Source organism: Lygodium microphyllum, chromosome 17, assembly GCF_053477565.2.
Source record: "Lygodium microphyllum isolate KBCC chromosome 17, Lygodium_microphyllum_v1.1.10, whole genome shotgun sequence".
NCBI lineage: Eukaryota > Viridiplantae > Streptophyta > Polypodiopsida > Schizaeales > Lygodiaceae > Lygodium > Lygodium microphyllum.
The window spans coordinates 13,541,307-13,568,835 of NC_141151.1; the positions used below are offsets into that span (position 1 = coordinate 13,541,307).

The 27,529-nt window shown below is 40.4% G+C and overlaps 1 protein-coding gene across 1 annotated transcript in view; it reads left to right on the forward strand.

Annotated features, from left to right (window-relative positions):
* LOC148021583 (uncharacterized) overlaps positions 1–26,852 on the forward strand; it is a 90,053-nt gene extending 63,201 nt beyond the window's left edge. Inside the window, exons 4-7 of the mRNA XM_087697004.1 lie at positions 5,690–5,776; positions 26,238–26,345; positions 26,437–26,522; positions 26,600–26,852. Of these exons, the coding sequence (XP_087553130.1) occupies positions 5,690–5,776; positions 26,238–26,345; positions 26,437–26,522; positions 26,600–26,678 (360 nt within the window). The 3' untranslated portion in view covers positions 26,679–26,852. The remainder of the gene's footprint in view (positions 1–5,689; positions 5,777–26,237; positions 26,346–26,436; positions 26,523–26,599) is intronic.
* Positions 26,853–27,529: the final 677 nt, after the last annotated feature.

Consider the following 27,529-nt stretch of genomic DNA (forward strand, 5'->3'; position numbering starts at 1 on the left):
AGAGCACACTGCTCATGCTATGGTTTCTTTTGCTCCTCGTAATCAGCCTACCAGGAAAGTATATAAGGACGGTCCAAAGAGTCCACCTGCTAAGTTGGCTTTTGATGCTAGAGGTAACGTGATTATCCCATGGGATCGTCGTTATCCCCATTCCATTCCCAAGATAGTGGATATACCGTCTACCGCTAAATCTGGCCGTCAGAACTCTTTTGCCGTGTTAGCTGATTTTTTGGATGAGGGAGTCCTTGATATTCTAGCAGAAAAGGTTAAATCGAGGCAAGCTTTGCCTCGTTCCTGATTTTCTTTTTTTTGAATACACATGAAGGCATTTGTTCTCGCAATAAGCAACATGCCATGTGGACTGTATTGCATGAGAATCAGTGGGATGTTTTGTGTGCTGTTGAGCACAAGAGTCATGGTGAAGCAGGAAAAGTTGTGGATTGCCATGGGTTTCGCTTGTTTTATGCAGGGACACATGCCATGCATTATTCTGGTGTACTTATGATTGTACATGAGAAATATCAACCTGTTCTTATTAAAAATGATGTACATGGTTGTTTTGTGGTGATTGAAGTTTTATTTGAATGAGAGATCTTATGGTTACTTGGCCTCTATGCTCCAAATGACCCTTTATCTCACCGGGATCTTTGGAATACTTTGCAGACCTCCTTGTCACTTGGCAGATGGGGTTTTTTGATGGGGGATTTTAATATGTGTGTTGATTCTTCACAGTCCACATCAGAGCATTCGATGATGGACGCTCCGGAAAGCCGTGTGTGGAATACGTTTGCTCTTGCCTTACTTAAGCAAGATCTCTGGTCATGGCTATACCCTTCTTCTACAGGGTTTACTTTCCATTCTGTGCAGTATACAACTACATGGTCGCGGTTGGACCGTATGTACATCATGCAGGATGATGATTTTCTTCCTGAGATGCTGGAAATGAAAGTGTTGCAACAATATGCCTTGTCAGACCATTTTCCTCTACAGCTTGAGATGCTTGCACGACCCATTGCACCTTTTAAGCAATTTTTGGATAAACTTCCTTTGCGTTTTAACTTGTCTTATTTGAAGCATTCAATCTTTCGGAGCTATATGCAGCAATTGATTGATAGATTTTTATTGGACTTCTCCTCTGAGGGCAATGCTTCTTTTGAACGATTGCTCTCTAATGTGCAGCGGGTTGTTCGGCAGTATGGGATCCGATGTATTTCTGCTGCCACTGGCTATGCGTTTGGCTGATCTTATTAAAGAGTTTCAGTCCTTCTTGGTTATGCTCCTTCACCTTCTGACCAAGTTACTCATGCACGCTCAGTTTTCTATGATTTGGTCCGCAATCAGGTTCCACATGACATGCAAACTACTTTGGAGACAAATATTTGTGAGGCGGAGGTTATGGATGTTTTGTTACACTTGCCCAAGGATAAAAGTCCTGGTTGGGATGGCCTCACCAATGAATTCTTTGAGGTTTTTACTTCCCAACTGGTGAAACCGTTGATGGCTACGTTTCAGTAGGTTTGGGAAACGGGGTTCATACCTTCCTCATGGAAAGGTCTTATCAAACTGCTTCCAAAAGTTCCTTCCGTCAATGTTGAAACATTGGCGGCCAATTTCTTTGATGGGTTCGATGTATAAAATCTTTTCCAAAGTGATGGCGAATCGGCTCCATAAGCATCTTCCTGCCATTGTGCATCCTCTTCAATATGGTTTCATTAAGGGCCGAAACATTCTGCATAATATCTTAAATGTGCAAATGGCTATTGACTATGCAAGGCACTCTAATTAGGAGTTAGTATTAATTCAATTGGACCTAGAAAAGGCTTTTGATTATTTAGATTGGTCTTTCATTGCAAAACTTATGTCCCGTTTGATCTACACCATTAGTGCTGCGGCTTTTTTACGAGTTATGCTAAATGGTGGTGTTACCGAGCCATTTGTCCTTGCACGCTCTGTGAGACAGGGTTGCCCTTTGAGCCCTCTCTTCTTTACCCTTGCAACTCATCCTGTTCTTTCGATGTTATCTCATATGGCAGCTTCTACTCAGTTGGTTGGATTGTCTCTTCCTTTTGGACAGCACTTCATTAGTCAATCCTTGGCTGATGACAGCTTTATCATTTTGCGTGCGGACAAGGATAATCTTTGCAAAGCATTAGATGTTTGGACTCTCTTTGGTCATGCTTGTGGTCTTCATATCAATGCTTTGAAATCAGCCATTCTCAGTTGCACGGAGTCAGATTTACAGTCATTGGATTGGCAGGGAATGGTTGTTCCCCGTGGTTCCATTGTCAGGCAACTTGGGTACCCTTTGGGTGTTGATGTTCGGCCAAAGCAACTACTAGAGTGGATTTCACAGAAACTGGCAGCTAAGTTTTTGTATTGGAAGTCGTAGGCTTGGCCCTTCCATGTTCGCCTCAAAGTGGCTCAGACAATTATGTTGCCAATGCTCACATATTTCTTGCCATTGCTGCCTTGGACTACTACTACATTGAATGGTCTCTTTTTCGTGCCATGTGCTTGGATCATCACCTGTGGGTCTTTATAGCCCGTTATTTTCTTGAGGATCACGGGCTTCTGCATGGTAATACCCACATTCGGAGCTCCTAGTGGCATGTTCTTAATGCAGAATCTCGATTTTCTAGTCCTTCTTCATCCCTGCTTGCTCATTTGGTATGCTCCTGGAAATTAGTTCTCCAGAAGGCTCAATGGCATCCAGCGGAGGACCGCTTAGATACTAACTCTTTTCGACTGGAATTGTTGGCAGCCTCGTGATTACTTTCTTGGGAAGGCAAACATGAGCTCAGACCAAAATTTAACCGCATGGCATATTTGGGCTTGACTTCAGTTGTAGATGCCACCCTTGCCAGTAGCAATGTGTTGACATGGTTTTCTACAGCCAAGAGGCTTTTCAGGATCCCTCGTGGATACCGTGATTTATGGGAACAGCTTTTGTTGGTGCTCCAGAGCAGACAACCCTTTCTTGCCCTTGCTTTGGATCGTCCCTGGCAGGACTGGGACCTTGCAGGTTGGTTGAATTTGGAAAAGGCCTCAGCTAACTAGGTGTATCATCTTCTGATCAAAGATCATCAATGGCTGGCTACTAAAGCTAATACTGTATGGGGATTGTGTAAATCTCAGTCATGGTGGAAGGAAACTGTGATGGAGGGTTGGTTGAACAAGACACCTTTCAAATGCAAGGTCTTTCTTTGGAGGGTGATGATTGGTGGTCTTCCTCTTGCTTCAGCCCTTTCCAAGCATCGAATCTCCAACGGCAATTGTTTCTTTTGCACCACCAGTGTGGAATCGGCCCGTCATTGATTTATTTCTTGCCCTCTCGCTAAGAAAATCTGGTCACTCTTGTCAGCGGTTTGGCGAGCGGTGGTTGGTTTCTCGCTAAGCCCTTTTGATTGGGTTTTTGTACGGCCCAAATACCCCACACCGGCACAGTCGCATATGAAGATCTTGTTTCACTTTCTTAGATACTGGGGCTGCTGGCACAATTGGACCATTCGGAATGCTTTTCTTTTTGATTCAGCCTCTAATGTTCAGGGACATAATGCGAGGCTTAAAGGCCTATTGCATTGGCAGATAGATCTCATTCGGCACTCTGACTTATTCCCTCGGGGGGACTTACTTCCCTGGCATATGGCAAATTCCTCTGCATCTTTGCCATGACTTTTGTAACATGATTTTTGTAACTCTTTTGTTGTTTAGTACTTTATAAATATAACATCCATTATGCAAAAAAAGAGAGATTAGACTTCAGCTTTTAGCTGTGAACAGTGACAATGCAGGCTGAATACACTGCACTCTTGTTGAGGAAGCAGTCTTTCCAGGCAGGCAGCTATGTTTCCCACTGTTTGTGGACTCCATACAGGCTGAAATAAGTCATTTTCACTCAGTGGAAGCATTTTCTGGCTGCATGCACTTATGGACCAAAAAACGGAGAAAAGCAACCATAAATCATCATTTTTCTAAAAATTTCACCAAATATTTTAGGCCCCCAAAAAAACTGAAATTCTGATCTCAGACATCAGTTTTTCAAAGGTTTTCAGATGTCTTAATTTTTTTTCATATGAGTCAGGAAACAACTATGGTACTATGTATGAAGTGTCATGCACTATGATGTGTCTTTTGAAGGGGTTTCCATGTGAAAACCATAGTGATGACTCACCTATATTTTGTGTGGAGCACATTGAGGTAACATGTTAGTGAAATGATGCAATGTGTGTCATGCTACAACTTACTAGTAGCTGAAGAACTAATGGCATGTGTGCTATTTGTTTGCACATTGAGCTAAGATGGTGTGTTTTTGAGGCATGGGCTATACTGAACTTGTGACAAAGTAAGAAAGCTGACTAGGAGCATGACAAAAAACACAATGCCCATGGAGTCATCATCAAGTCTACATTGGTATGCATGTGTGCAATTTACTTTACATTCTGTGCACTGCTGGTTATTTGAAATTCATTTCTAATGACTCAAGCCTTAGAGCTGGCCATTCTAAGGAACAACTTGAGTTGTATGATGCATGAGTTTCCGTCATGTGTATACGAATAGATCTTCAAAGAATATCAGCACAAAATCATCTAAGTATGGATGGAATATGTCTGGCATCAGCCGGTTGAATGTTGCTTGGGTATTAGTCAATCCAAATGGCATGACCAAGAATTTATAATGACTGTATTTAGTGCTAAATGTGGTCTTTGGGATATCATGTACCTTGATTCGGATTTGAAAATATTCGGATCACTAATCTATCTTTGAAAAGACCTGTGCTCTGTTTAGTCAGTCTAGTAGTTCATCTATCCTAGGTATAGTATACCTGTTCTTGATTTTTACTTAGTCCTTTGCATTCAATGTAGAGCATGAGGGATCGATCTTTCTTCTTTTTGAAAAGAACACGTGTACACGTAGTATTTTCCTGCTTTAGGTTAATTCTAAAATGCTATTTTGTAGGTACAAATATTTTCATTAGCCTATAGAACTAGGTTAAATGTAGCACGGCTTTTTAAAAAAAAATATTGATGGCAGATGCTTGGCTAGCCAAAGGAAGAATATTGTAAAGAGTGGATGGCACTACAAAAGAAATCTGGCACTTTGTTGTTAGAACCTCCTAGTGATCCTAGTGCATGTGTCATGCGGTGAATAAAAAGTGAGGCGGTAGAGACTTCGACTAACACACACATGATCCACATATGTGCGCATGTGATGATGGTGAATTGAAGCGATGTGCTTGCATGCAAGTGTAGTGATGTGTATGTAATTCACCCACAATGTGTGTGGGACTAGTGTCCAATCACAAGATTTTTGTCCTTGTCAAACTTTGCTTCTAAACTTCTCTTGTTATGGAGCACATCATATCTGAATACTGCTGTTTGAAATGTCTTCTACAAACCTCTTAAGGAGAAAAAATATTTAAACTCAAGTCCTCGTTGAACATTTTATAGCTTTTTGGACAAGCCCCCAAATACATATTACTCTATTTGGAAAGTGCTAATACTTGTTTATAGTTCCCCTTTCCAGTTTGACTCTAATGCAATCTGTTTGTGAGGGGCCTACATATTCAGGATTGATCATTTCATTTCTAGTATTGCTGTATCTAACCTATTGTTTAAGCCTTCTGTGCCGATGAATTGTGCAGGCTGTAGCTAGCTTCTAATTTTGATATCGGAATTTATTTTTCTGTCAGGTAAAAGTTGGGGCTGATTTGAACTCCACATCTCTGTATTCCTTGTGTCGTCGATGGTTGAGGAATGATGTACCAAGGAAAAATCAGGTTGTAAAAACTGGTGCTTTCTTCAAAATATTGATTGACAGAAAAAGAGAGAGATGTTCTAGAGCATGCATGAGTCTTGAAATGTAATGCTCAGATAAATGTACTATCTTATTATGATTGACATGCATGTTTAAAATGGTAATTCATTAGTTGATCATACTAGATTTGAGTAAATTTTCTGTGCCACATGGTTCATACATTGAAACACTAGTAATTGTGATGTTGCATGGTTTCTATCACAAAATCACTAGCCTAGGATACTGAGCAGCAGAGCTTTGTAGAAGTTTCACATTAACTCCTGACACTTTTTCTTGCTGTTGATACGTGCTGCAGTAATTGTCCTTTTTCTGCCATGAAAAAAAGAACCAGAATCATAGAACTGATCATATAATCAGAATATGGCAAGCCATTTGGAAAATTATATTTCTGTGACAAATCAAAAAAGGCTTGGATTGAGCTACAATTTTAGAAAATAAAATAGGGATAAAGGCACCTTTTTCTTCTGGAATGAGTAATTATATTATATGACGTCAAAACACAGGATTACAAAAGTCATGGCAAGTAAGCATAAGAAATTGCCATATGCCAAGGAACCAAATCCTCCCTAGAGAGAAGATCAGCTTGCTGGATGAGATCTAACTGCCAATGTAGAAGACCCTTGAGCCTAGCAATAAATCCCTGGACAGTAGTGGTGGAGTAAAAAACAAATACATTTTGGGTGACCTAATTATGCCAAGATCCCCAAAATCTCAAAAAGTGAAGCAAATTCTTCATTTGTGGCTGTGCCGGAGTTGGATATTTTGCCTTAGCAAAGAGCCAGTCTGAGAATGCAATGATGGGCCCCAACTGCAGCTCTCCAAATATTTGATATGAGAGTCTAGATTTTCTTGGCTAAAGGGCAGGAGATAAAATTGTGATGAGGCAATTGCATACTGGTAGTGCAAAAAAGAGAGAAAAAAAAAGCCATTGGAAATTCGGCGCTTTTAAAGGGCCGAGAGAAGAGGATGGCCACCAATCAAAACTCTCCAAAGCAACACCTTGCATTTAAATGAAGTCTTGTTTAGCCATCCTTCCACCATGTTCATTTTCCACCAAGCCTTAGATTTGCACAAGGCCCAAATAGAATTGGCTTTAGTGACCAGCCGCCAATGATCTTTAATCATAAGATGATATACTTGATTAACCGAGGTTCGAGATTGAGTCTACCTGCAAGATCCCAATCTTGCCAACAATGATCAAAATCAAGAGTGGGAAAGGGCTGCTTGGGTTGCAACACCATCTCAAATTGGCCTTGTAAGTTATGATAGCTACAAGGAATCTGAAAAAGCCTCCTGGTTGTTCACTACAGCTCACTAGAGTGGGATCTACAATAGAAGTCAAGCCCAGAAGTGCCATCCGATTAAATCTGGGCCAGTCTTCATGTTTCCCATCCCAAGGGAGCAGCCTTGATACGGCCAACAATTCCATTTGAACAAAGTTAGCCACCAAGTGATCTTCCCTTGGATGCTAGTGCACCTTCTCAAGAACCAGCTACCATGGATAGACCAAATGAGTCACCAAAGAAGAGGAAGATGTCAAGAAATGGGCATCAATGTTAAGGATGTGTCACCAGGAGCTTGGAATGTGGGTATTAGGACCCGAAGTCCTCTAGAAAGAAACAAATGATAAGGACTTAGGGGCGGTGGTTCATGCACATAGCACAAAAAAGTAACGAACAAAGAGCAACCATATGAGGGAGAAGTGTCCAATAGTTGATGGTTCTTGTGGGATCAGGCTGAGATAGTAATCAGAGTGTGATGTCCACTGGAGATGGATGCCAAGTACTATAACAACTAGTCGGAGTTGAGATGATGTAGAAAGTGGAAGGGCAGTAGGCTGGAAACTAAAACATAGAAGTCTTTGGGGCTGGAATCAGTAAACACAACAATGTAACTGTCTAGAGGTGATGGCAGTTGATCACTAACAGCAGTGGGAGGCTAGGCAACAACTTTAGGAGGAAGATCTGATGCAGACTGAGCCTACATTGTAGTAAACACAAGCTATATGATGCTCAGAAAGAGACTCTTGATAGTAGGGTGGCGGCAGTTGATAGGGGGCAAGGGTTTGGTGATGATGTGGCAGTAGTCCTGATGAGCTAGATAGCCATTATTAGAGGGAGAGTTGATGGCTCAAACTTGCAAGATAAGGGATGGGTTGAGTGGTGGGGAGCTTGTCTATTTATAGATGAGTGGATCCTTCCAAGTTAGGGTTTCGCTTATGGGACATAGCCACTCTCTAGGATTGCGCATTGTTTAATAAAACTTTGGGTAATTTACATGTTTTGGGGTTGTTTTAAAGAGCTAATCAATTTATAATGCATTTTAGAGCTCAACACCCCTCTTAGGCTCAAAATTGAGATTAGAAAGGGGGCTGCAAGTGCAACTCCAACCCATAATCACCATGATGCGTCCCATCCCAAAGCTGTTAGGGCATCGAACAAAGGGTGCATGTGGGCTGCCTAGTGGGCTACCAAGACTACAGAGACGATGGTTATCTTACATTGGGAGCCTAAAGGGTCACCCTAGAGAGGCCATGACATAAGACAAAGGGTGCCCTTCAGTTGCCTATCATGACGTGCAAAGGCGGATGGAACCATTTTGAACCTTTTTTTCTTTTTTATTGGGAGATATGGTTTGTGACCTATCAAGTATTGTGCTGTAGGGGGGAGAATGGAAAGGGATGGTTATATCCAATCACATCACAAAATAGACAAGCTATCTTGATCACCCATGAGTGTTAGCGATGAAGGAAAAAGTGGTGAAGAAATATGGATGTGTGGTGGTAAGGTGGTAAAAGAAACACAAGTGAAAACAACTTAGGATCTGCTCAAGGGTGCTTTGAACAATGAGATACATAGGAGTAATGCTACATGATGAGGATACGCATGCAATAGGTGCCACTTGGACAATGTTCCCCATGGAGAAACTTGTTCGCTTGCCTAAGTACCCTTTTACAAAGATGATGATGATCATACAAAGCAAAGGCTGGGTACAGCAAGGAAGCGAGGCCAATGTGGAATACAAATGTCAAAAATTGTAGGATACCAAGAAAGGATAGGAACCTCCTCCTAACCATGGATGTTGATGCCAAAGGAGGAAAAGGAATCCGATGTTGGTCTTTGTGTAGTTGCAATACCCATGATGAAGGATGAAGATGATGATAAAGATAGACTTGGTACCTCTTAGCTAGAATGGCTAAAGGAGAATCAATTGGTATATGGAATATGCACGTACTCAATCTTGAGAGAGGGATCCTATGTTGACCAAGTGGTGTAGACAAGCCTAAATCTCAACCTTGAACGAGTGCTCCATGCTAGTCGAGAAGCGCCAGAATAACAATCCACTATGTAAATGGATCTAATGGATAAAGAAGATATGACGCTCCTCAACAGGAAGAGTGGGGGAAGAGTCAACCACAAGGCAATCGAGATCTGCCCATACCCCATCGTGGGAGATGGCTACAATGCTGACCAAGTGTCGTAGATATGCTTGAAACTTGACCTTGCAAGATGGTTGTGATGCCAGCCAAGTGTACGAAGGCACAACCACCAAAGTAGCAATCCACTTGTCATAAAAAGTAAATTATGGTTACATGATAAAAACACCTCAATTGAAGAGGAAATAAAGATGGATGCCAAGGTGAGGTAAACGGATGCTTGATCTTGACAGAGAAGGTACTATCTCTGTCTTGATGCTGATGGAGGCAATACTTACCAAGGTAGAAACCGAAAACCAAACCTTTAGCCCAAGTAGGATCGGTAAAATACCTACAGTGTTAGTCCTAATTAGAATACAACACCCGACATGAAAGAATTAAGAAATGAATCTACATACCAAATGTTTCATATTGAAAATGCTTTGGATGTTGCCTTAAATGAAAAAGAGAACTAAATGAGTGTTAGATGCAGTGGAAGTAAATGAAAGAAGTTAATGTGCAGTGGACGGCTTGAAAAAGTGCAGCTAAGCCTAAAGGAAACTAGGCTAAGGTTCCTAAGGATGGCCTTGGATGCCTTAGAAACTAGCCTAGGGTAAGATGATGACCGAACCAATTAGAGAGGACACGAGACACTAACTAATGCAAAACACAAAATGCAAAATGTAAACATAAACACGAACAGATAAGAAAGGTAACTTTGAAGTGAATGAATGAATGTTATAAATGGAGGAAAGAATGTAAAGATCTTAAGGGTAGAGTTGTGTAATAGCCAATGGCTCTTATGGTAGTACAATGTGACATACTTGCCTCTAGCTAGACTAGAGGAGGCAACATTTAGTAGTTGCTTGGACAACCTCTCCACGAGCAACATTGTCAGAACCCAATTTGGATGGAGAGACTTAATTGGATAGGTAGTCTCCAAGCTACCTTGCAACGGAACATCAAGGCCTCAACTCCAAGGATTGACATGAGGGTTCCTAAACTATAAAGATATCCTAAATGGCAATCTAGTGTCCATCTAAGGAGGGTCACTTTGTAACCAATCAAAGGTGAGAGTTGGCTATAACATGGCACTTGGTTCAAAGAGAGTGAAAGCAGGGAAGAGTTTAACTTGATTCCCCTACCCATAAGGTAAAATCTCAACTTTGACTACCATTTGCCGACTATCTTACAGAATTCGGGGGTCACATTTTAACAACTCTATCTAATGTTTAGGAAAGTTATCTGATTGATCGGATTCACCCAAATATAGACTCTAGTCGTCAGGATTGTGGCCTCTCACTTTCCATGATGGATTTGTTTTAGTTATCTAATTAGCAAAGCATGCTATCACATTGTGAAAACATATAAAGCAGCTTCGTTTTATAATCCCATTATGCAAGGTTCATTACACGTAATTTAGACACAAAATATAAGTAATCAATAAGAAAAGTAGTTTCCCTTAATCAAGGTTCAATTTCTTTATTATGATCCCCGCAAGCATCCCAACTTCCCTAAGACTTTGGGGCTAGTCCAACTACCGATGGCTTTGTTGGTCTTGCGGATCCAACGCCACATATTCTCTTTTTGTTGATCTTGTAGATCTAACAACCACTATCCTTTTAATACTTTTTATTGATTCACAAGCAAAATCATAAAGCAGTCATACCAGGAATACAATCAATTTCAATTGATAGCCAAACTCAACCAAAGCAACACTTTTAATCGAAATAAAAATATATGAAATATAAAATAAAAAACTCATCGGAACTCGGTAGGATATGGTCTATGTTTTCCATGCCATTTTCTTAAGTTCTTGGAAAGTATTCTCTCTAACAATCTCCTTTCCTTTACAATGCTTCTTAGGGGCCTACCATAGAGTAGATTTGATAGAGTTTCCACACAATTGTGGAAGAGAAAAACATCTAGGTAGATTTCAGCAAAGTTTCTACATGGTTTTAGAGAAGAAAGAAAAAGCTTGGTGGATTTTGACAGAGTTTCCACATGATGGAGGAGAAGAGATGAAAAGCTTGATGAATTTCAATAGAGCTTTTGTGTATGTGTGGAGAAGAGGAGAGAAGCTTGATGGATTTTTGTGCACGTGTGAGGAAGAGGGGAGAAGCTCGACAAAGCTCTCACATATGTGTGGAGAAGAGGAGAGAAGCTTGGTCGATTTTCGGTATAGATCCCATGCACATGGGAAAAGGGGGGGGGGGCGGGGGCGGAAACTAAGAGAGTTCTCTCTAGCTTCACGTGCACCTGTAGAGCGGTATCTCTTCCAAGAGAGTTGTATATCTCAAGCTATCCATGGATTGCTTATTTAGACAGAGAGAGGAGCTTGCCTTAAGCTTGAAGCAAGCTATTTTGAGTGGTTCAACTCAAATTAGTAACTATTGAAAAGGATCAAGTCAACCTTGGCCCGTGAAATCTCATAGGGTTTGTAGACTTCATGATAGGTAGATGTCTCTCCTTTTGTGTTGAAATGTTGCGGGGCAAGCTGTGAAGTCCACTCTCAGCATAGGATGCTTTGGAGATTGCAGTTGTGTGGAAGTGTTCCAAGTCATCTTTCCCATGATAGTTCTTGTTTATGATGATGAGCTTTCTTGATCAAGGGCTTGGGTTTCTTCAAAGAGTACCTACATTTGATACTATGTAAAGTAATATTGGATCACAGATTGATAAAAATACTTAGTAGGGTTAGGTTAACTCGGAGACAATGGATACAAAAGATAAATGATTGATGAATGAATAAATAAAATGCTCAATGCAGTAAACACACTATGCAAGGCAAATAGAGACATAGTTGCTTTCATACAACATAGGGATAGGTTCGTACTGTACGCAGTCGTACGAATTTGTACATGATTTTAGGTGCATTTTTTCCGCCCATTCGATGGACGAAAACGGGTTATACAAAACAATTTTGGCGCATTTTCGCGGGGGCGTGGAATAGTGTTTGGCAAAAAAGGAACGGGTGTTGGACTTAGGGCTCATTTGCACATTCTCTTAAGTCCCACTCTTTGCTCAAGGCTCATCCCCATTCTTCTTGTATCTAAGCATCAACCTCCCATTCCCTCCCTCTTCAAGCATCATCTTTTCTTTTCCTCTCCTCTTTCCCCCATTAGCTCCCTCTTAAAGCATCATCTCGCCACCCCATACCTCTTGGGTCTTCAAGCCTCTAAAGCTCTCACTCTCCCCTCTTCTTCCCATCCCCTTGCTCTTCAAGTATCATCGTAATCATAATGACAAGTCTCGACTCTCTTCTCTCCATTAGGCCTCACCTCGACACCTTGGCATCATGACACACAAGAAACATGAGGCCTTCAACTTACATGCCATCCATGTAAAAAATGACACAAAGAAACCCAACTCCCACCATTGAACATACAAGTATTGTAGGAAGCGCTACACACATGGTGTGACCCGTCTTCTTCAACATCTTTTCGAGACCAGGGGGAGGAGGGGGTGCCGCATGCAAGGTGATCCCTCAACTTATAGCAGAGGAGATTCTCGCCAAGATGAGAGGGAGATCCATTAGAGGAGGAAGTGGCGCATCGGCGATGACACCCACTCCTATATCTACTTTTGAGGAAGCCTCAAATGTAGGTATATCTTCAACTGATGTAGGTGAGGCCTCCACCATTGGTGGTGCTGACCCCACATTTGCTTCCGGCTTTAGCATTAGCAAAAGGCAAAGATTTGAGGCTCATGTAGCATCGGCATAGTACGGGGGAGTTTCGGAAACGGGGGAAACGGAAACAGAAAAAATCGGAGTTTCGGCTAAATTTTGGAAACGGGAAACGACATTTCGGATTGTATACTAAAAAAATACAGTAATATGCAGATATATAAATATATCAGTGCCTACAACAACATATATCCAAATTTCATACAAAACTTTAAGTCTTTATGTCATATGATTGAAATCATGATTCATTACACATTTCACGAGTCACGACTCACGAGTGAAGATTAAGAAATCAAGATTGAGGACTCAATAGTTGAAACTTAAGACAGCTTAACTCAATTAAGACTCAATTTTCAAAACTTAAGAACAACAAAATGAATTAGAATTTATGACTCATGAATAATCTATGATCTAAAGAGCAGTGAAGACTCACATTAAGAACAATGCAACTAGAATCAAGATAGTGGGATCAAGATACAATGATAGTAACTATGTCATGTGAATAATCTGTCAAAACTCCAAAGTCTAAGGTTATAAGTATCAATATCAATGAACAACTGGCAACTCTAGTTTGGACTCTGCACTGCTAAATTGACTCGTGTATATCATGAGTTATGGCTCATGACTCATTTTGACTCTGAGAATCTGTGTACCATCTCCTCGTCCAACTCTGAGGACCTTGATCGAGAAGTTGATGAAGCAGTCTCAGCTCATCCTCAGACTCTGGCTTTGACTCTGCCTGTGATACACAACCACGTGTGGCCCTCACTCTAATCCTCCTCTATACACAAGTCTCATGCACCGGTGCTAATAGCTTCTCATAGAGTATGGAGTAGATATCCCACTCCTCCTGTGGTATCTGCGGATTGTCACGCACCTTCTCTATATCAACCTTGTCAATATTAACCTATAAAAGTGAACGAGACAAAGATATATCATATGAGAGGATATTCAATATGTTCAATATTCATACATATCACAATTTACAATCCAATTTCTAAGCAAATTAGCAATGTAAAGTGTCAAGGACCTAAGGTTAAAAAGTTAATTATACATAATACGAATCGTTACCAATTTACCTATGAAGACTCAAGGGACAGAGCGGTCCTCTTAAGAAGCTAGAGATTGCAATGGCAAAATACTAAACGCTCTAGTTGGGCAGTTGTGAGCTTGTTTCTCTTTTTGGTATGAAAGAGGGTCCATGTGCTCCAGTTCCTCTTAGCAGGCCTTGGACTACAATCTTGTGAGAGGACTCGAATAGCAATGTATTTCTATTTAAATTTAAGAGATTGAGGTTAAGTAATTGGCAATTACTAATATTCATGCCGCAAAATCAACATTTGATTGGGTAATAGATTACAGAACTTGTTACCTAGGTTGCATAATGCATTAGATAATCAAGATTCAAAGTATAAAAGTCACTAGTCACATACCAAAGTAGGAGCACAATTGTCGTATTTCTCCCACCAAGAGATAGACTGAAGCTATGTCTCTTGAAGCCTAGTTGTGGGTTGGTCAAAATGAAAAGAATGATTGTGGAATGCCAGCAAACCATCCTCTACTCTTCTTATCATATCTATATCATCCCTTGTAAGGTGCCTCATGTATTCCATGAAGCCCTCCTCCAACTCCTCGCTAGTGTACTGCTCCTTGCTAGTGTACTGCTCCTCGCTACGCCAAAGGGGATGCAAGATATGTGCAACAGCATGGATTGGTTTATGGAACCAATCCCATCGTGCATTTCACATTCCACGAATCTCATCAACCCTATAGATAAAATAAGTTAAAAACTTAGAGGTTAGAATAATGATAAATCATCAAGGAGTCGTTAATACCAAATAATTATATGTATAAAAGTTAAACAAAAACTTACTTGTCTTGGGGCAAAAAGCTATTGCGAAGGAAGGCCTCACCAATTTTATCCATATACTCATATGGAAGCCCCAAAGCACTCCCCTCCATATTAGTGATGCGCAATACAGTGTAAATAAGAGTGAGACTTTTCACCAATGTCTGTGTCTAAACCAACCAACTCTCATTTAAAATATTGCGCCTAAAAGCAAGAGCCTTTGGACTCTCTCACTCCATGTGAGCCATTCCTGGCATGCAATTGTCTGTATCAAATTTGGACAAACCTGTATCAACTTCTCCAATACAATAAACATATAAGAAAATCTAGTGGTGGAGGGCTTCAATAGCTCAAGTATGCTATTGGCTCCAAATATGCTTGTGAGGGATGGCCTCTTCTTTACAAATCTTACCATGCTTGTTGCCGTTTGGAAAATATTATCCACCCAAGATATTTGCCCAACATCTTCAATAAGCAAATCAAGGCAATGGGATACACATGGAGTCAATACTATGCTAGGAAACTCCTTCTCAAGCATACGTCCCATAGCATACATCACATAGATACACAATTGCTTTCATTATCTGTCACCACCTTCATCACACTTTGGACTCCTATGTCCATGATGACTTGTTGCATGTGCTCCCAAATGAAAGCTCTTGTGATGATAAGACCTGAGACAGAGGCATCGATGGCCTTAATGAACATGGTGCCTTTACATGAAGACACCAAAACATTGTAAACATTCCTTCAATGCATATTTGACCATCTATCGCATAATATTGTGCATCCATATTTCACCCATGTCTCCTTCAAGGGCTCCAATTGAGCCTCTATGGATGCTCTCTCCTTTCCTAGCTCTCATGTGTGTAATGCATCTACAGATGGGTCTTCCTACTCACACCCTATGTGGCTTACTGCCCTGATTGTCTTATTCCATTGATGTGTAATCACCACATTGAAAAGGATAGCATACCGAATAAATAAGCGTGTGAGTCCCCTAATTGCCTTCACAATTGCTTGCCTCTGAAGTCCTGCATGGACACTTGCACCATGCAAGGAGCCCTTTTACCTACCACCACTAGAAGATGGCAACGGGGTTCTTTTTGCACTTGGATCCGATATGGATATGGATTCACTTCTTTTTTATGGGCCACTGGCACCTCCAATTTCGCTAGCGCCACTAGGCCTACTAGCCTCTCTTTGTCCCACTTGTACTTGATTAGCCGGATGTGGTGTTGATTCATCCTCTTCTAGCTCAATACCCATATGCTTTCGGCGCTAAAGATGGAGACTTACTATTACTTTTGCCGGCACATTTGTGCAAGGCCCAATGTCTTTGTTGGAAATGCATGCCAAGTGGTCTTTCACACACATTATACTCCCCGATTTCTCCAATCCACAATAGTTGCACCGCCACTTCTTTGATCCGCCAGAGTCCTCGTATCCCTTAATTGGAGTGACATGCCTCCAATATGGGTTCAACGCCATGATATGATTAGTCTTTAGGAGTTAGGACCTAGGTAATGGATTTAAGAAGAAGGAGAAAAAGAAGGAGAAGGTGAAGAAGAAGAGCTTAGAGGAAGAGGAAGAGCAAGAAGAAGAAGAGAAAGAGAAGACCGGAGCTGTAGGTCAGAGGAGGAGGAGAAGAGAGCTGCTCGAGTGTGCGGCGCACATGAGTTGGGAAGGAGAACAAGTCGAATCGTGATCTGGCGCTGGATAACCACTTCGAAATGGGCCGCAGGATCGCGAAATGGCGGTCTCTCGTTTCTGTCTCAGTCCGAAACGGCCAATCCGTTTTGGCGCTACCGAAATACACTGAGCATCGGAGAGGCAATCGTCTCTCTCTCAAGCTCTTGGTTATATGCTTAGATCGATTGCAACAACAAGTGGACATTTGAGATTGCATGCACGGTAATCGAGTGCAATCTTCTATTTGATGTCCTAAAGCATGAGCAATAGAGAAAGATGGTGCGAACCATTGCCAATGTGGGCCTATGTGAAGGATGTAGCGGTGTTACATACAATGATATGAGGACAAAGAAGATTGATGAAGAGAAGGAGAGGATTGATAAAGCCCTTGATTCTATTCGGGCCGCATGGACAAAATACGGTTGCTTCATTCTCACCGATGGATGGAGAAACCATAGATAACATGGCATCATCAATATACTCATTTCATGTCTACTCGACACATATTTTTTGTAGGTTATGTAGACACTAGCAAGAGGAGAACCAAAATGACCGGCACATTCATCTACTGCCACATTCAGCAAGCTAGCATTGAGGTAAACACAGTCTTTTTAAATTTCAAAGTTTTTGCTTTCACTATTATAACTTTTGATTTCATGTTTCCCCCTCCTCTAAAGCTTTCCTTATCATAAATTTGAATTTGTGGCATGTATGATATGGTTGTAGGTGGGTCCGTCAAATCTGGTACAAGTTGTTACAACAATGCATCCAATTGTCGGCACATGGGATGTTTGCTTGAGGCAGAGTTTCCTTCGATAGTGTGGACTTCGTGTGCAAGTTATTGTTTGAGCTTACTCATGGAGGACATCGAGAAGCTCGAATGGGTGAACAGGGTGGTGTATAAGGCTACATCTATTGTCACCTTCTTCATGGTGAAGGTGAAGGTGCTTGCGATGTATGGCGAGCATAGCACGCTTGAGTTGAAGAAGCCTTCTTCAACTCATGGAATGAGTGGGATTAGCATGAGATAGAAGAGGCAAAATCCATGCATCGCTTGTGCCTGGATGAGTAGTTTTGGTAGAGAGTTCGTGGGAGCATGATTGCCGTGACTCCCTTTTGCAGGGTATTACATATGAGTAATTGCAAAGGGTTGGATTTGCAGCACTAACATCCGGTCTACAAGTCTCCAACAGTCATTAATGATAGAGAGCTGTGTTTTGACCAGCTTGCATATCTCAATTGTATGGTCCTCGTGGATGACCACAACACAATTCTAGAGGAGCTTGGATGCTATGTAGATCAGAGAGAGTATGTGGCTTTTGCTTCTCTCACTCATTGGAGAAGAGAGTCACTTGTGAAGCCTCTCTTTTGGTGGCAGAATTTTGGATATACACTACAAATTCTTCAGCCCTTGGCCATGAGAGTCCTTGCTCAGGATTTCTCTTTGGGTGCATGTGAGAGAAATTGGAGTACCTATTCTCTCATTCACACGAAGATTTGCAATTGGCTTAGCACACAGCAATTAGAGCAGCTAGTCTATTGCCGCACTAACTTGCGCATGATGAAGGCCATGATGACCATGGGTAGTCAAAAGCAAGTAAACACTTATCCTTTTGATTAAATCAAGTTTAGATTTGTTGTTTTCAATTTTATACTTAACAATTTTATACCATTCCCCCCCATATCTTTGTCTAGATCTTGGAGAGAGTCTCTATGGTAGATATGCCAAATAATCAATAGCCACACTAAAGCTTGCTGCCATTGCACCAAGCAATAATGCTAGTTATGAGCTTCTAGGTGACAATGCCCCTTAGTCGAGATAGCCTAATAGAAATCTAGCATGATAATCATGCTCACAAGCTACCCCAAAGCAAGATAGGCACGACACCCTTATGCATCTTCATTTTAACAAGTTAGATCTTTATCTATGACCCAAGCAATCATCCCTCAAGTAACAATCATTGTGTTAATAGTGCCATCCTAAGGGTTCTTCTCTAGACCTCTTGTGCCCTTGGGCAATCCCACATGTATTGCTTCTCCATCTCCTCATGCTCCCTACATCTTGTGCAAGGCACAAGGTCTCTATTATAGCCAAGCAATGTGCTAATTGCTAAACTCTTGTGTGCTAGCAAACAAAGAAAGAGTGAATTCTTTGTTGGTCTAAATTTTTCCTCCAATCTCCTTCAGAAGTTTACGAGGCAAGAGAGTGATATACCCTAGCCAAATGCTGAGCTACTATTGACTCTAGTCTGATCATGGTCATTTGTATTCTCTTCCCTAGCCTAGTGGTATACCCAAAGAAGGTCGTATTCTCAAGCAGCTAGAAATCGATCTCTCCATGCCCACTACCTATGGTCCAATTGAAGTCCCCATAGTGGCCTCCTCTTGTATGCCCAATGTCTTTGTCCATCCATCATGCAAGTCTAAGGGTTTGGAATTCTAGATTCAAGTATCGAGTCTTATTGCAATGAGCCATAACTCTTAACCCTTTGTCAAGAATATCTTGTGAACTTCGATGGAATGAGATTCTCTTGCGAAGAAAGTAAATGCACCTCTCTATTGATTGCCATCATTCTAAGAAGAATCTCCCCATTGGTGAGAGCCCAATCCATGTTTTCAAAGTCTCTATGTTACTCCTTTTTTTTGGTGGGGGGGAGGAGGGACCATGTCCATGATGCTCTCCATCATGGCTCTACCTCTCCCTTAGTGCCTCAAAGTCTCCATCTCTACATATGACGTGACAACTCAAGAAAGATAACCACTCCCTTGCTATAGAAGCTATCTGTGAAGAGTACACTCCCCAAGATAAAATGATCCTCTCTTCTATGGTATGGCCTCTCTTTGTCTTCAATAGTTGGTTGAAGAGAAGTGGCTGCCTCTATTTAGTCAATAGTGGCTGGGTCAATCTGGTAAAATCTTGTGAAAATTAATCTCCATGTCCGTACATTGGACACAATGAATTTGACCTTAAAACTATTTGCAAGCCTTGTAGCTTGAATGTCTTGAAATATCTAATTTGTGCTAGGCTGCTATGGTTCTTCATAAGCAAGAACAATGGTCTCTATTCTTTGTAGTAGTAGTTTCTTCCATGGCTTCTTGCTCAAAAGAATGCCCCTCGCAATGAGCTTCCATAGATCATTGATATGGAGAGTAGCACTTTAGGCCTCATGTGTGTGTATGGATAATATTTGAAAGGCATTGGATAGAAGCATCCACTTCTCTTGGGATATGTAAGTTGATCTTATAAATTATGTATCGCTCATCTCTTTTATAAGATAAATTCATCACAATTTAGTTACTTGTGTAACATGAACAATGAAGGTTAACTTTTGCGAATTCTATATTGTGCTTAAGATTCGTGCATGCTCTTGTAGCTTATTATCTAGAGTGAGAGAAGCTCAAGGTGGATATGCAATTGCTTTTACCTTTGTACCACGCTCACCTAGTAGCTTTGCATCTATAGCAACTCGATTGGCTTCTCTATTGTATACATTATGGACATGATTGTTCAATGTTCTTTGTTCATAGCTTGCTTGTTCAAGTTGGCTTTCAATTTACCATGCACTTAGGAGTCTTGATGAAACTAGCCTTTCTCCTCAGAGAGGGTAGTATTAAGTTGATTTAACTGAGAATTGCAAATGTTGCCAGAGTCATAGAAGGAAATCTCGTTTTTTCATTTTGGAGCTCTTGGAAAGAGAGGTTGGGATATTGTTACTTGCTTTTGGGGCCATTTGTCAACCATTGGATACCATTTTGGTGAAGAGAGTTACATACTTTTGACTAGGGGAAGCTGATGATTGCAGCTAACTTACTATTTTCTAAAGACTGTAACCTTTGCTACTACCTTTGCTATTGATGAATCCATTTGGCGTTCAAAAACCAAGTTAACAACTCAATTCCACCAACCCTGGTGAGCATTCTATCTCTTTCTCGAGCCATTTCCTTGCTTAGCTCCAAGTTTTATTGCAATCTAGCCATTGGAGGTGGAAGTTTTTGTGAATCTCTAAATTAAACCCTAATTTACAACGGAAATTAGGGTTGGGCATAGCCACCTTAGAAAGTGTGTCCAAACTTAAAGGCTTCAAACTTGAATTTTCAAAGTTGAAATCAATGTATTTCATGAGGATTCAAGAGGTCAACCAGTTGACGTTGAATTTGTGGCTAATTTATTTCCCAAGGAGCATAGGCAAAGGTCGATCTCGTGGCGAAGCAAGGGGAAAATTGATTTGAAGGCTTGCTGGTCATTTATAATAGCAGGAGGCGTTTGGATTAGTGGAGGAGGTTGACAAATCTCAGTTGTACTCCATCACTTTTGCAATACAAGTTAAAGAAATACCGCAAGGGGCGCCATTTTTGGGGCCAACAAGCTATCCATCCAATATCCAAGATTAAGTGATAACATTTGCATTTTCAGTTTACTTGAATTTTATATTTGCTATAATTAGTGTTGAATTATCTTAATACTACCCTATTAGAGAAGGAATCCTAGTTTCATGGTTCTATTGTGGGAATACCATCAAATCCTTTGACTTTGTGGACCTGAGGCACCCAATTGAAGGTTAGAAGTTTTACTCTAATGCTGAAATTGTGTTCAGTTGAGCACTCACAAGTATGTCATCTTACAATGAGATGGGATTCAATAGTGATGATACATCTCATTCTAAAAATGCACATAATGAAGGGAGAAAGGCAATGCCTAATCTTTAAATAGGCTTACATTGTGGACAGCAAGGAGACAATGTGGTTGTTGACGAAGAAGTGGGTCCTTCAAGGCCACAAGATGCTAATGACTAGCAAGGAGATGAGGAATATGATAACTGATACCTTTGTTTGATTGGCCAAAGATCCACAATTTGAGAAATTTTTGAATTCTCTTGAAAAGGTCGGCAAGGGCAAGAAAAGATGTCATCTTCAAAGGGCTTTGAGTAGCAAGAAGCTTCCTAAGAACAGCCATTGCAGCAGCCTAAAGATGCACCCAAGGTTGGGGATGAGCAAAAGCAAAGGTTACTAGTGGAATTGGATACTCAAATGCAAGGTCGTCTTGGTAATGCCAATCCAATGGGTTTTGGACAATCGGACATGCATGCAATGATGGGAGCAGCCAGGATACTGTGCTGGTGACACTATTTTCCATACTATGATGGGTCAAGGACCACATACGGGAATGTATAGCACAACTCCTTATAGCATAAATCTATGTGTGACAGCATTGGCATGATGCCTAGGATACAAAATGGCATATTTGGTAATATACTTGCACCCAAAGGTGATTATAGGGTTGAAGGAATGAGTGTTGGACATGTAAATGCTTCTTTTGGTGTTGATCATGATGCAAATACAACAAATACACCCTCTTTGCAATAGCCAGTGTATGGCAACTTGAAGCCAAAAGGGTCAAGTTTGAGTCCTTTAGTGGTGCTCAAGATAGGTTGAAAGCTTTGACTTTATTCAAGAGTTTAAGACAATCTATTTGGGGGAAAAGCTTCACCAAATCCTCTAAAATTTGGAAGGCAACAACTTTCTTGAAGGGGAGTGCATTGCAATGGTGGTCCATGCTCTTAACGCAAGGTAGAGCACTGCTAATATGGGTACAATTCAAACAAATGTTTGCATCGAATTGGTTGACCAGTACATTTAAGGTGGACATTATGATAGCTTAAAACAAGCTTGATGCAATACAATGCAAGAACTTTGAACAATATAATAAGAAGTTTCGAGATGCCTTGTTGTCGATAACTTTTTATCGTCCAGTTTCTCTTCATGAGCAAGTGGTAAAGCATATATGTGAGTTGCCAAGGGAAATAGTAAATTTTTACATTAAATCAAGCGTATCTAGTATATATCATCTTATAGAGAAGACTACTACACCTGATGCATTGTTGCATGGAAAAGATTTGGGCTTCCAACAAAGTGGGGAGAAGCTAAATAAGAAAAGATTGAAGATTGAGAAAAGGGACAGAATTGAAGATAAGTCTGAAAAGAGGTCAAAATAGCAAGAAAAGGGTTGGAAATCAGTTGCACAATGTAGGGAATTAAGGGTTGCGAATGAATGCTTTACCTGTGAATATAAGGGTCACACGGCTAAGTGTCTGAATAGGTAGCAAGCGAGAAGTACAAAAAATCAGGGAGATCTTAACGGTAAGAAGCCCAAAGCATCACTAGTTGAATTGATGTCACATTTTGGTAGTGAGCAACGTAATGATGGTACTATTGAGTTATGTAGAGCATGGAAAGAAATCAAAGATCGGTATGCTTTGATTTTCTTTGACAATGGAGCATGAGCCAATTTTATTTCTACAAACAAGACAACCCGTCTAGGCATAAGAGAGAATGAGATGGGACCCATCGGAGATGTTGGCATGGCATGGAAGAGCCATGTAGAGCTTGTGACAACGCTCATTGGAAAGCTTCGTTTTCACATCTATGGATATGTGGATAGCAAAGAGTTCTTTATTGCTCTGCTTGGAGGTTATAATGTCTTGCTTGGTATGCCTTAGTGCCATCGTATGCGTGTAATGATTGATTCACATCCTAAAGTAATCACTATTCCGCATAAGAGTAAGACCCATACTTTGAATGTAAAGTTGAAAGGAGAATCTATCTTGGTTGTATTGGTTGTTGTTATTTCCAAAGTAATGAAAAATCACCTTTCAACGTAGTTAGTCTTAACTAAGGAAAATATTCATAATGAAAATGTTGGAGACATCTCAAAGTTAGAGAAGGGTCACATTATATTTCTGAAAATGTATGTTGATTGCTACCACTTGAAAGGCCACAAGATCATGGCATGTATCTTATCCCTGAAAGTAGCCCACTTGATAAGCTACCCAACATGGTAAGTACAACCGATCAAGAGGAGATAATGAGTCATGTGAATGAGCTCTTGGAAAAAGGACTTATTCAACTTAGTTCACCTCTCTTTATTCTCTAGTGCTTTTGGTTCAAGAAAAGGATGGTTCATGGCGTATGTGGATTGATTATCATGCTTTGAATAAAATCATGATAAAGAATTGGTTCCTAATCCCTCGGATCAATGATGTTATAGATAGATTTCTAGGAGTAGCCACATTTAGCCATATAGATTTAAAAAGTGGATATTATTAGTTTCACATTAGACGAGAGGATGTGCCTAAGGCATCTTTTAGAACATCTTTTGGGTTGCAAGAGTTTCTTGTTATGCCTTTGGACTTACGAATGCTCTTGCCACTCTTAATTAGATGATGGATCGTACCTTCAAGCCACATAGGGGATTTATGGATACCTTCTTTGATGACATGATTGTCTACTAAATAAAAAGAGTGAATTTTTCATGCATGAGATTCACTTTTTGGGGCACAGTGTGTCAACTAATGGTATTCGTATGGACATTGGAAAGGTCAAGGCAATACATTCATGGTCAGCTTTGAGGAATGTACATGAGATTCATAACTTTTTGGGTTTGTGCTCTTATGACTGGAAGTATGCACACAATTTTGTTGAAATTGCAGCCCCGTTACATGCGTTCAAAGAAGGGTGTGTCTTTTAAGTGAAGAGTAGTGCAAAATTCAACATTTGAGAAGTTAAAGGAAAATATGACTTCAGATTCTATGCTTGTGTTACTAAATCTAAGGAAGTCATTTGTTGTTGATTGTGATGCATGTGAGAATAGCATAGGGGCTGTTTAGGGGCTGTTTTAATGCAAGATAATCGAGTTTTGGCATATGAAAGTCGTGTTCTCTATGGTGCAAAAATATATTTGTACGTTTATGAGAACGATTTCCTTGTTGTCATTCATGCACTTTCGACATGGAAACACTGTCTTTTAGAGGTTGATTTCACAATGCGGACAAGCCATCCGACATTATGCTATTTCTTGAATCAAACTGAGTTTTTTGAGAAGCGCATGAGATGGATCAATTTCTTATCTATTTTTAAATTTCAAATCGTACATATAGATGGGAAAAAGAATGCGGTGGCTAATGCGTTGTTATGTAAGCCTCAAATTTCGGCAGACACAATGGTATATCACTTTCACATGTGAGGTGCACGTCAATTATTTTAGTGTGTGGGACCCAGACCTCAAGATGTAGTTGGTGCCAAAGGCAAAAGTTGTAATAAATTATATCACAATGTGGGATCCAAAACCTTGAGATATCAATTGGTGCTAAAGGCAAAAGTTATATAAATTATACCTAATAGGTACTAGGTGACAACGGTATCAAAATTTGACCTAGAACATTTAATTATTTATAAGCGTCAATGGTGATAGTAGAGAATTGTTATTAATTAATTAGTTGATGCCAGTTTTGATTTCTTCCATTTTTTTGCAATGGAAGTCTAAAGTTTCTCTTTTTGATATTCTCTCATCCTATAGCCATTTCTTAACTCCCCTCTACATCTTCCAGCAGTTTGAGTCATCAGAGGTATAGACATTAGAAAATCTTTGTTATGAATTCTAATTACGATTTAACAACCACCTTCAGATGCATGCTCAGAATTGATGGCCTAGGACTTGAATTTTGGCAACTAAAATTAAAGAATTTCAAGGAAATTCAAGAGGCCAGTCAGCCAATGTCAATTTGAGGCTAAATTTGTCTCGCAAGGAATAGAATGAAGCTCAATTTCCTAATTAAATGAAAGGGCAAATTGGTTTGAAGACTTGCCTGTCAAAATTGACAACAAGAGGCACTCAAATTAGCGAAGGGGATTAAGCAATCTCAATTGTATTCCATCCATTTGCAATAAAAGCTTTAAAAATACCCAAGGGTGACCATTGTCTAATATTAAGGTGGTGAAGTGTGTATTTCATTTTATGTGAATTAATTACTTGTAATTACTGTTAAAGAGGAGAAAGGCTGGTTTCACTTGACTCAAGCCTCAAATGCTTTTGAAATCCCAGACATGAGTACAGATGTTGAAAGTTCTTGGAACTCATGTATTATGGTGCTACAATCTTTGGTAGTTTGGGCTTGTCAAATCTCTTATAACATTACATATATAATTTATATTATTTAGGAATTTAGTCAGCTTTACAAATGATATTGCCCTATTTCCCCATTATATTGTTGAGGAATTGAAGTGTTTAGGAACCAACATAAATTATGTTTTCACGTTTTGTTGTTTTGGCCTTGGGCAAAACCCTGTCTTCACAACTCCGAAACACTCTTTTGTTCCCGTCTTTTTGGCGACTATGTTGGACAACTCATTCCATGTTGGGAAATTCGCCCATCGTGTGACTAGAAGGCTCGGAGCCCTTGTGCTTTCTGAAGGATATTAGAGCTTTCATAGTTGTGCTTATTCTCGTTAACGGCATGTTGATGATTTAGCAGGGGCTGGCTGTATAGCTTATCAGCTTTTTGGGACGCCATGCTTGCTTGAAGTGAAAGTTGTTCACGTTCTAGGATGCTAGATGTATGCTCATGGTGAAGCATTCGGGTTTGCTGAACAGATACATGTTCAGAGTGGTCGAAGATGAGGAAGAGGAAGAAGATATGAAATGTGAGGGATGTGGAATTTTTATATGGTGGGAGTATTATCAATGTATATTGTAAGCAAGATGGAAGAGTATATGTGAAAGACGGTACGATTGTAAGGGATGTGGAGTTTTTACATCATCAATGTATTTTGTAAGCTTCTACTTTGGTGCTTTTGTTCACAGTAGCGTTGTACTACTACTGTGTTGTCCCATGCTCAATTCTCCCAATAACGAACTAACTGCAAGGTGAAGGTGAAGGTAAAGGTGATGGATGCTATGCTCTAAGCGATTGATGTTTTTGTGTGTCATGCGTGAACTTATGTAGCCAGGGTTGCAAAACTTCGCAAAGCTTTTGCCAAAGCCGTTGCCCCGGGCGAAGGTAGAGTGCGATGAGCGCAGACCGCGAGACGGCAACGAAGATGAAGCACTTGAGGTTTGCCTTGTCCTGTTATTCCAGAGTGAAGAGGCACTCCCGTCCTGGTCAGCACTGACAGATCGCTCTCGTATGACTGGACAATTTGCAGGATTCGTCAAGAGGCCATGTTGAAACCTGGAGTGATGAGGAGCTGCTGGAGGCTCATGTCCGGCATTTCAAAAGCGTTCGCAAGAGGTAGGTAGGGGAAGACGAATTTGGAGGCGTCTGCACTGCACCATCCTTTGCTCATAATTTATTGTGGGCTTATCCAGGTTGAGGGAAGAGCAGAAGCAAAGGATCGAAAGGTATAAGCTTCGTTTAGCTCTGTTACTGCAGCCGAGTCCGTACTGAATCGAGCCACGGCTTTTGGCTTTTCAAGTCGGCACGGCATGTTAACATTTGTATAGATAAATAAAGCTTCTCTCATTCCTTCACACTCATGCTTCACTAACCTTAATGCATTCGGTCTCAAATTCTCACGTTGCTTTGCCCATAACGGCAATGTCATTTCATGGTTTATGTGCACTCTCCTTTTACATATCTATGGGTAATCGCTCTTTGTTTGTTTGCAATAAAAACTTTATAAATATGTAAATATTATTTGTATTCATATAAGGTCAACGCTAGAACAAATGGAGACATCTGGTCTAGCTTGTGTATATGTGCAACAACTCAACTTGCTTTAGAATACTAAATGACTTCTCTCCATTAGTTAGAATCTCGATTCTTTGTGTTAAGAGTCCAACTTTTCTCTTTGCCCTTGGGGGAAAATGCTATTCATACATATTTCTTATCCTTGTATTTTTTTCCACTTCATTCTTTGTACCCTTGAAAATCCCAAAGCCAAAAAAATTTGTGCCCTAGTTTTTATCTATTTGCAATAAGTAGAATTTTTTTTGGGCAATGAATGCTTAATGAGCATACCATGGGCCCTTGTGTGTAGATGTGTCCGGCTTGACACATCCAATTGGTACACAATATTGACACTACATTACCCTCTCCATCATAACCTAAACATTTCTCTTTTTGTGAAGGACTTAAGCAAGATAAGATGATTGCTATTGATTGTGATTGGTCCTCAAATGCAAATACACTTTTACATCGTTGTTGCTTTGCTTGTATTGATGCAAGAATCAATAGACGGCTTTTATCCATTAGAAACCACGATTGAAGAAGTCCACTATAGTCCAAGATGCAAGAGG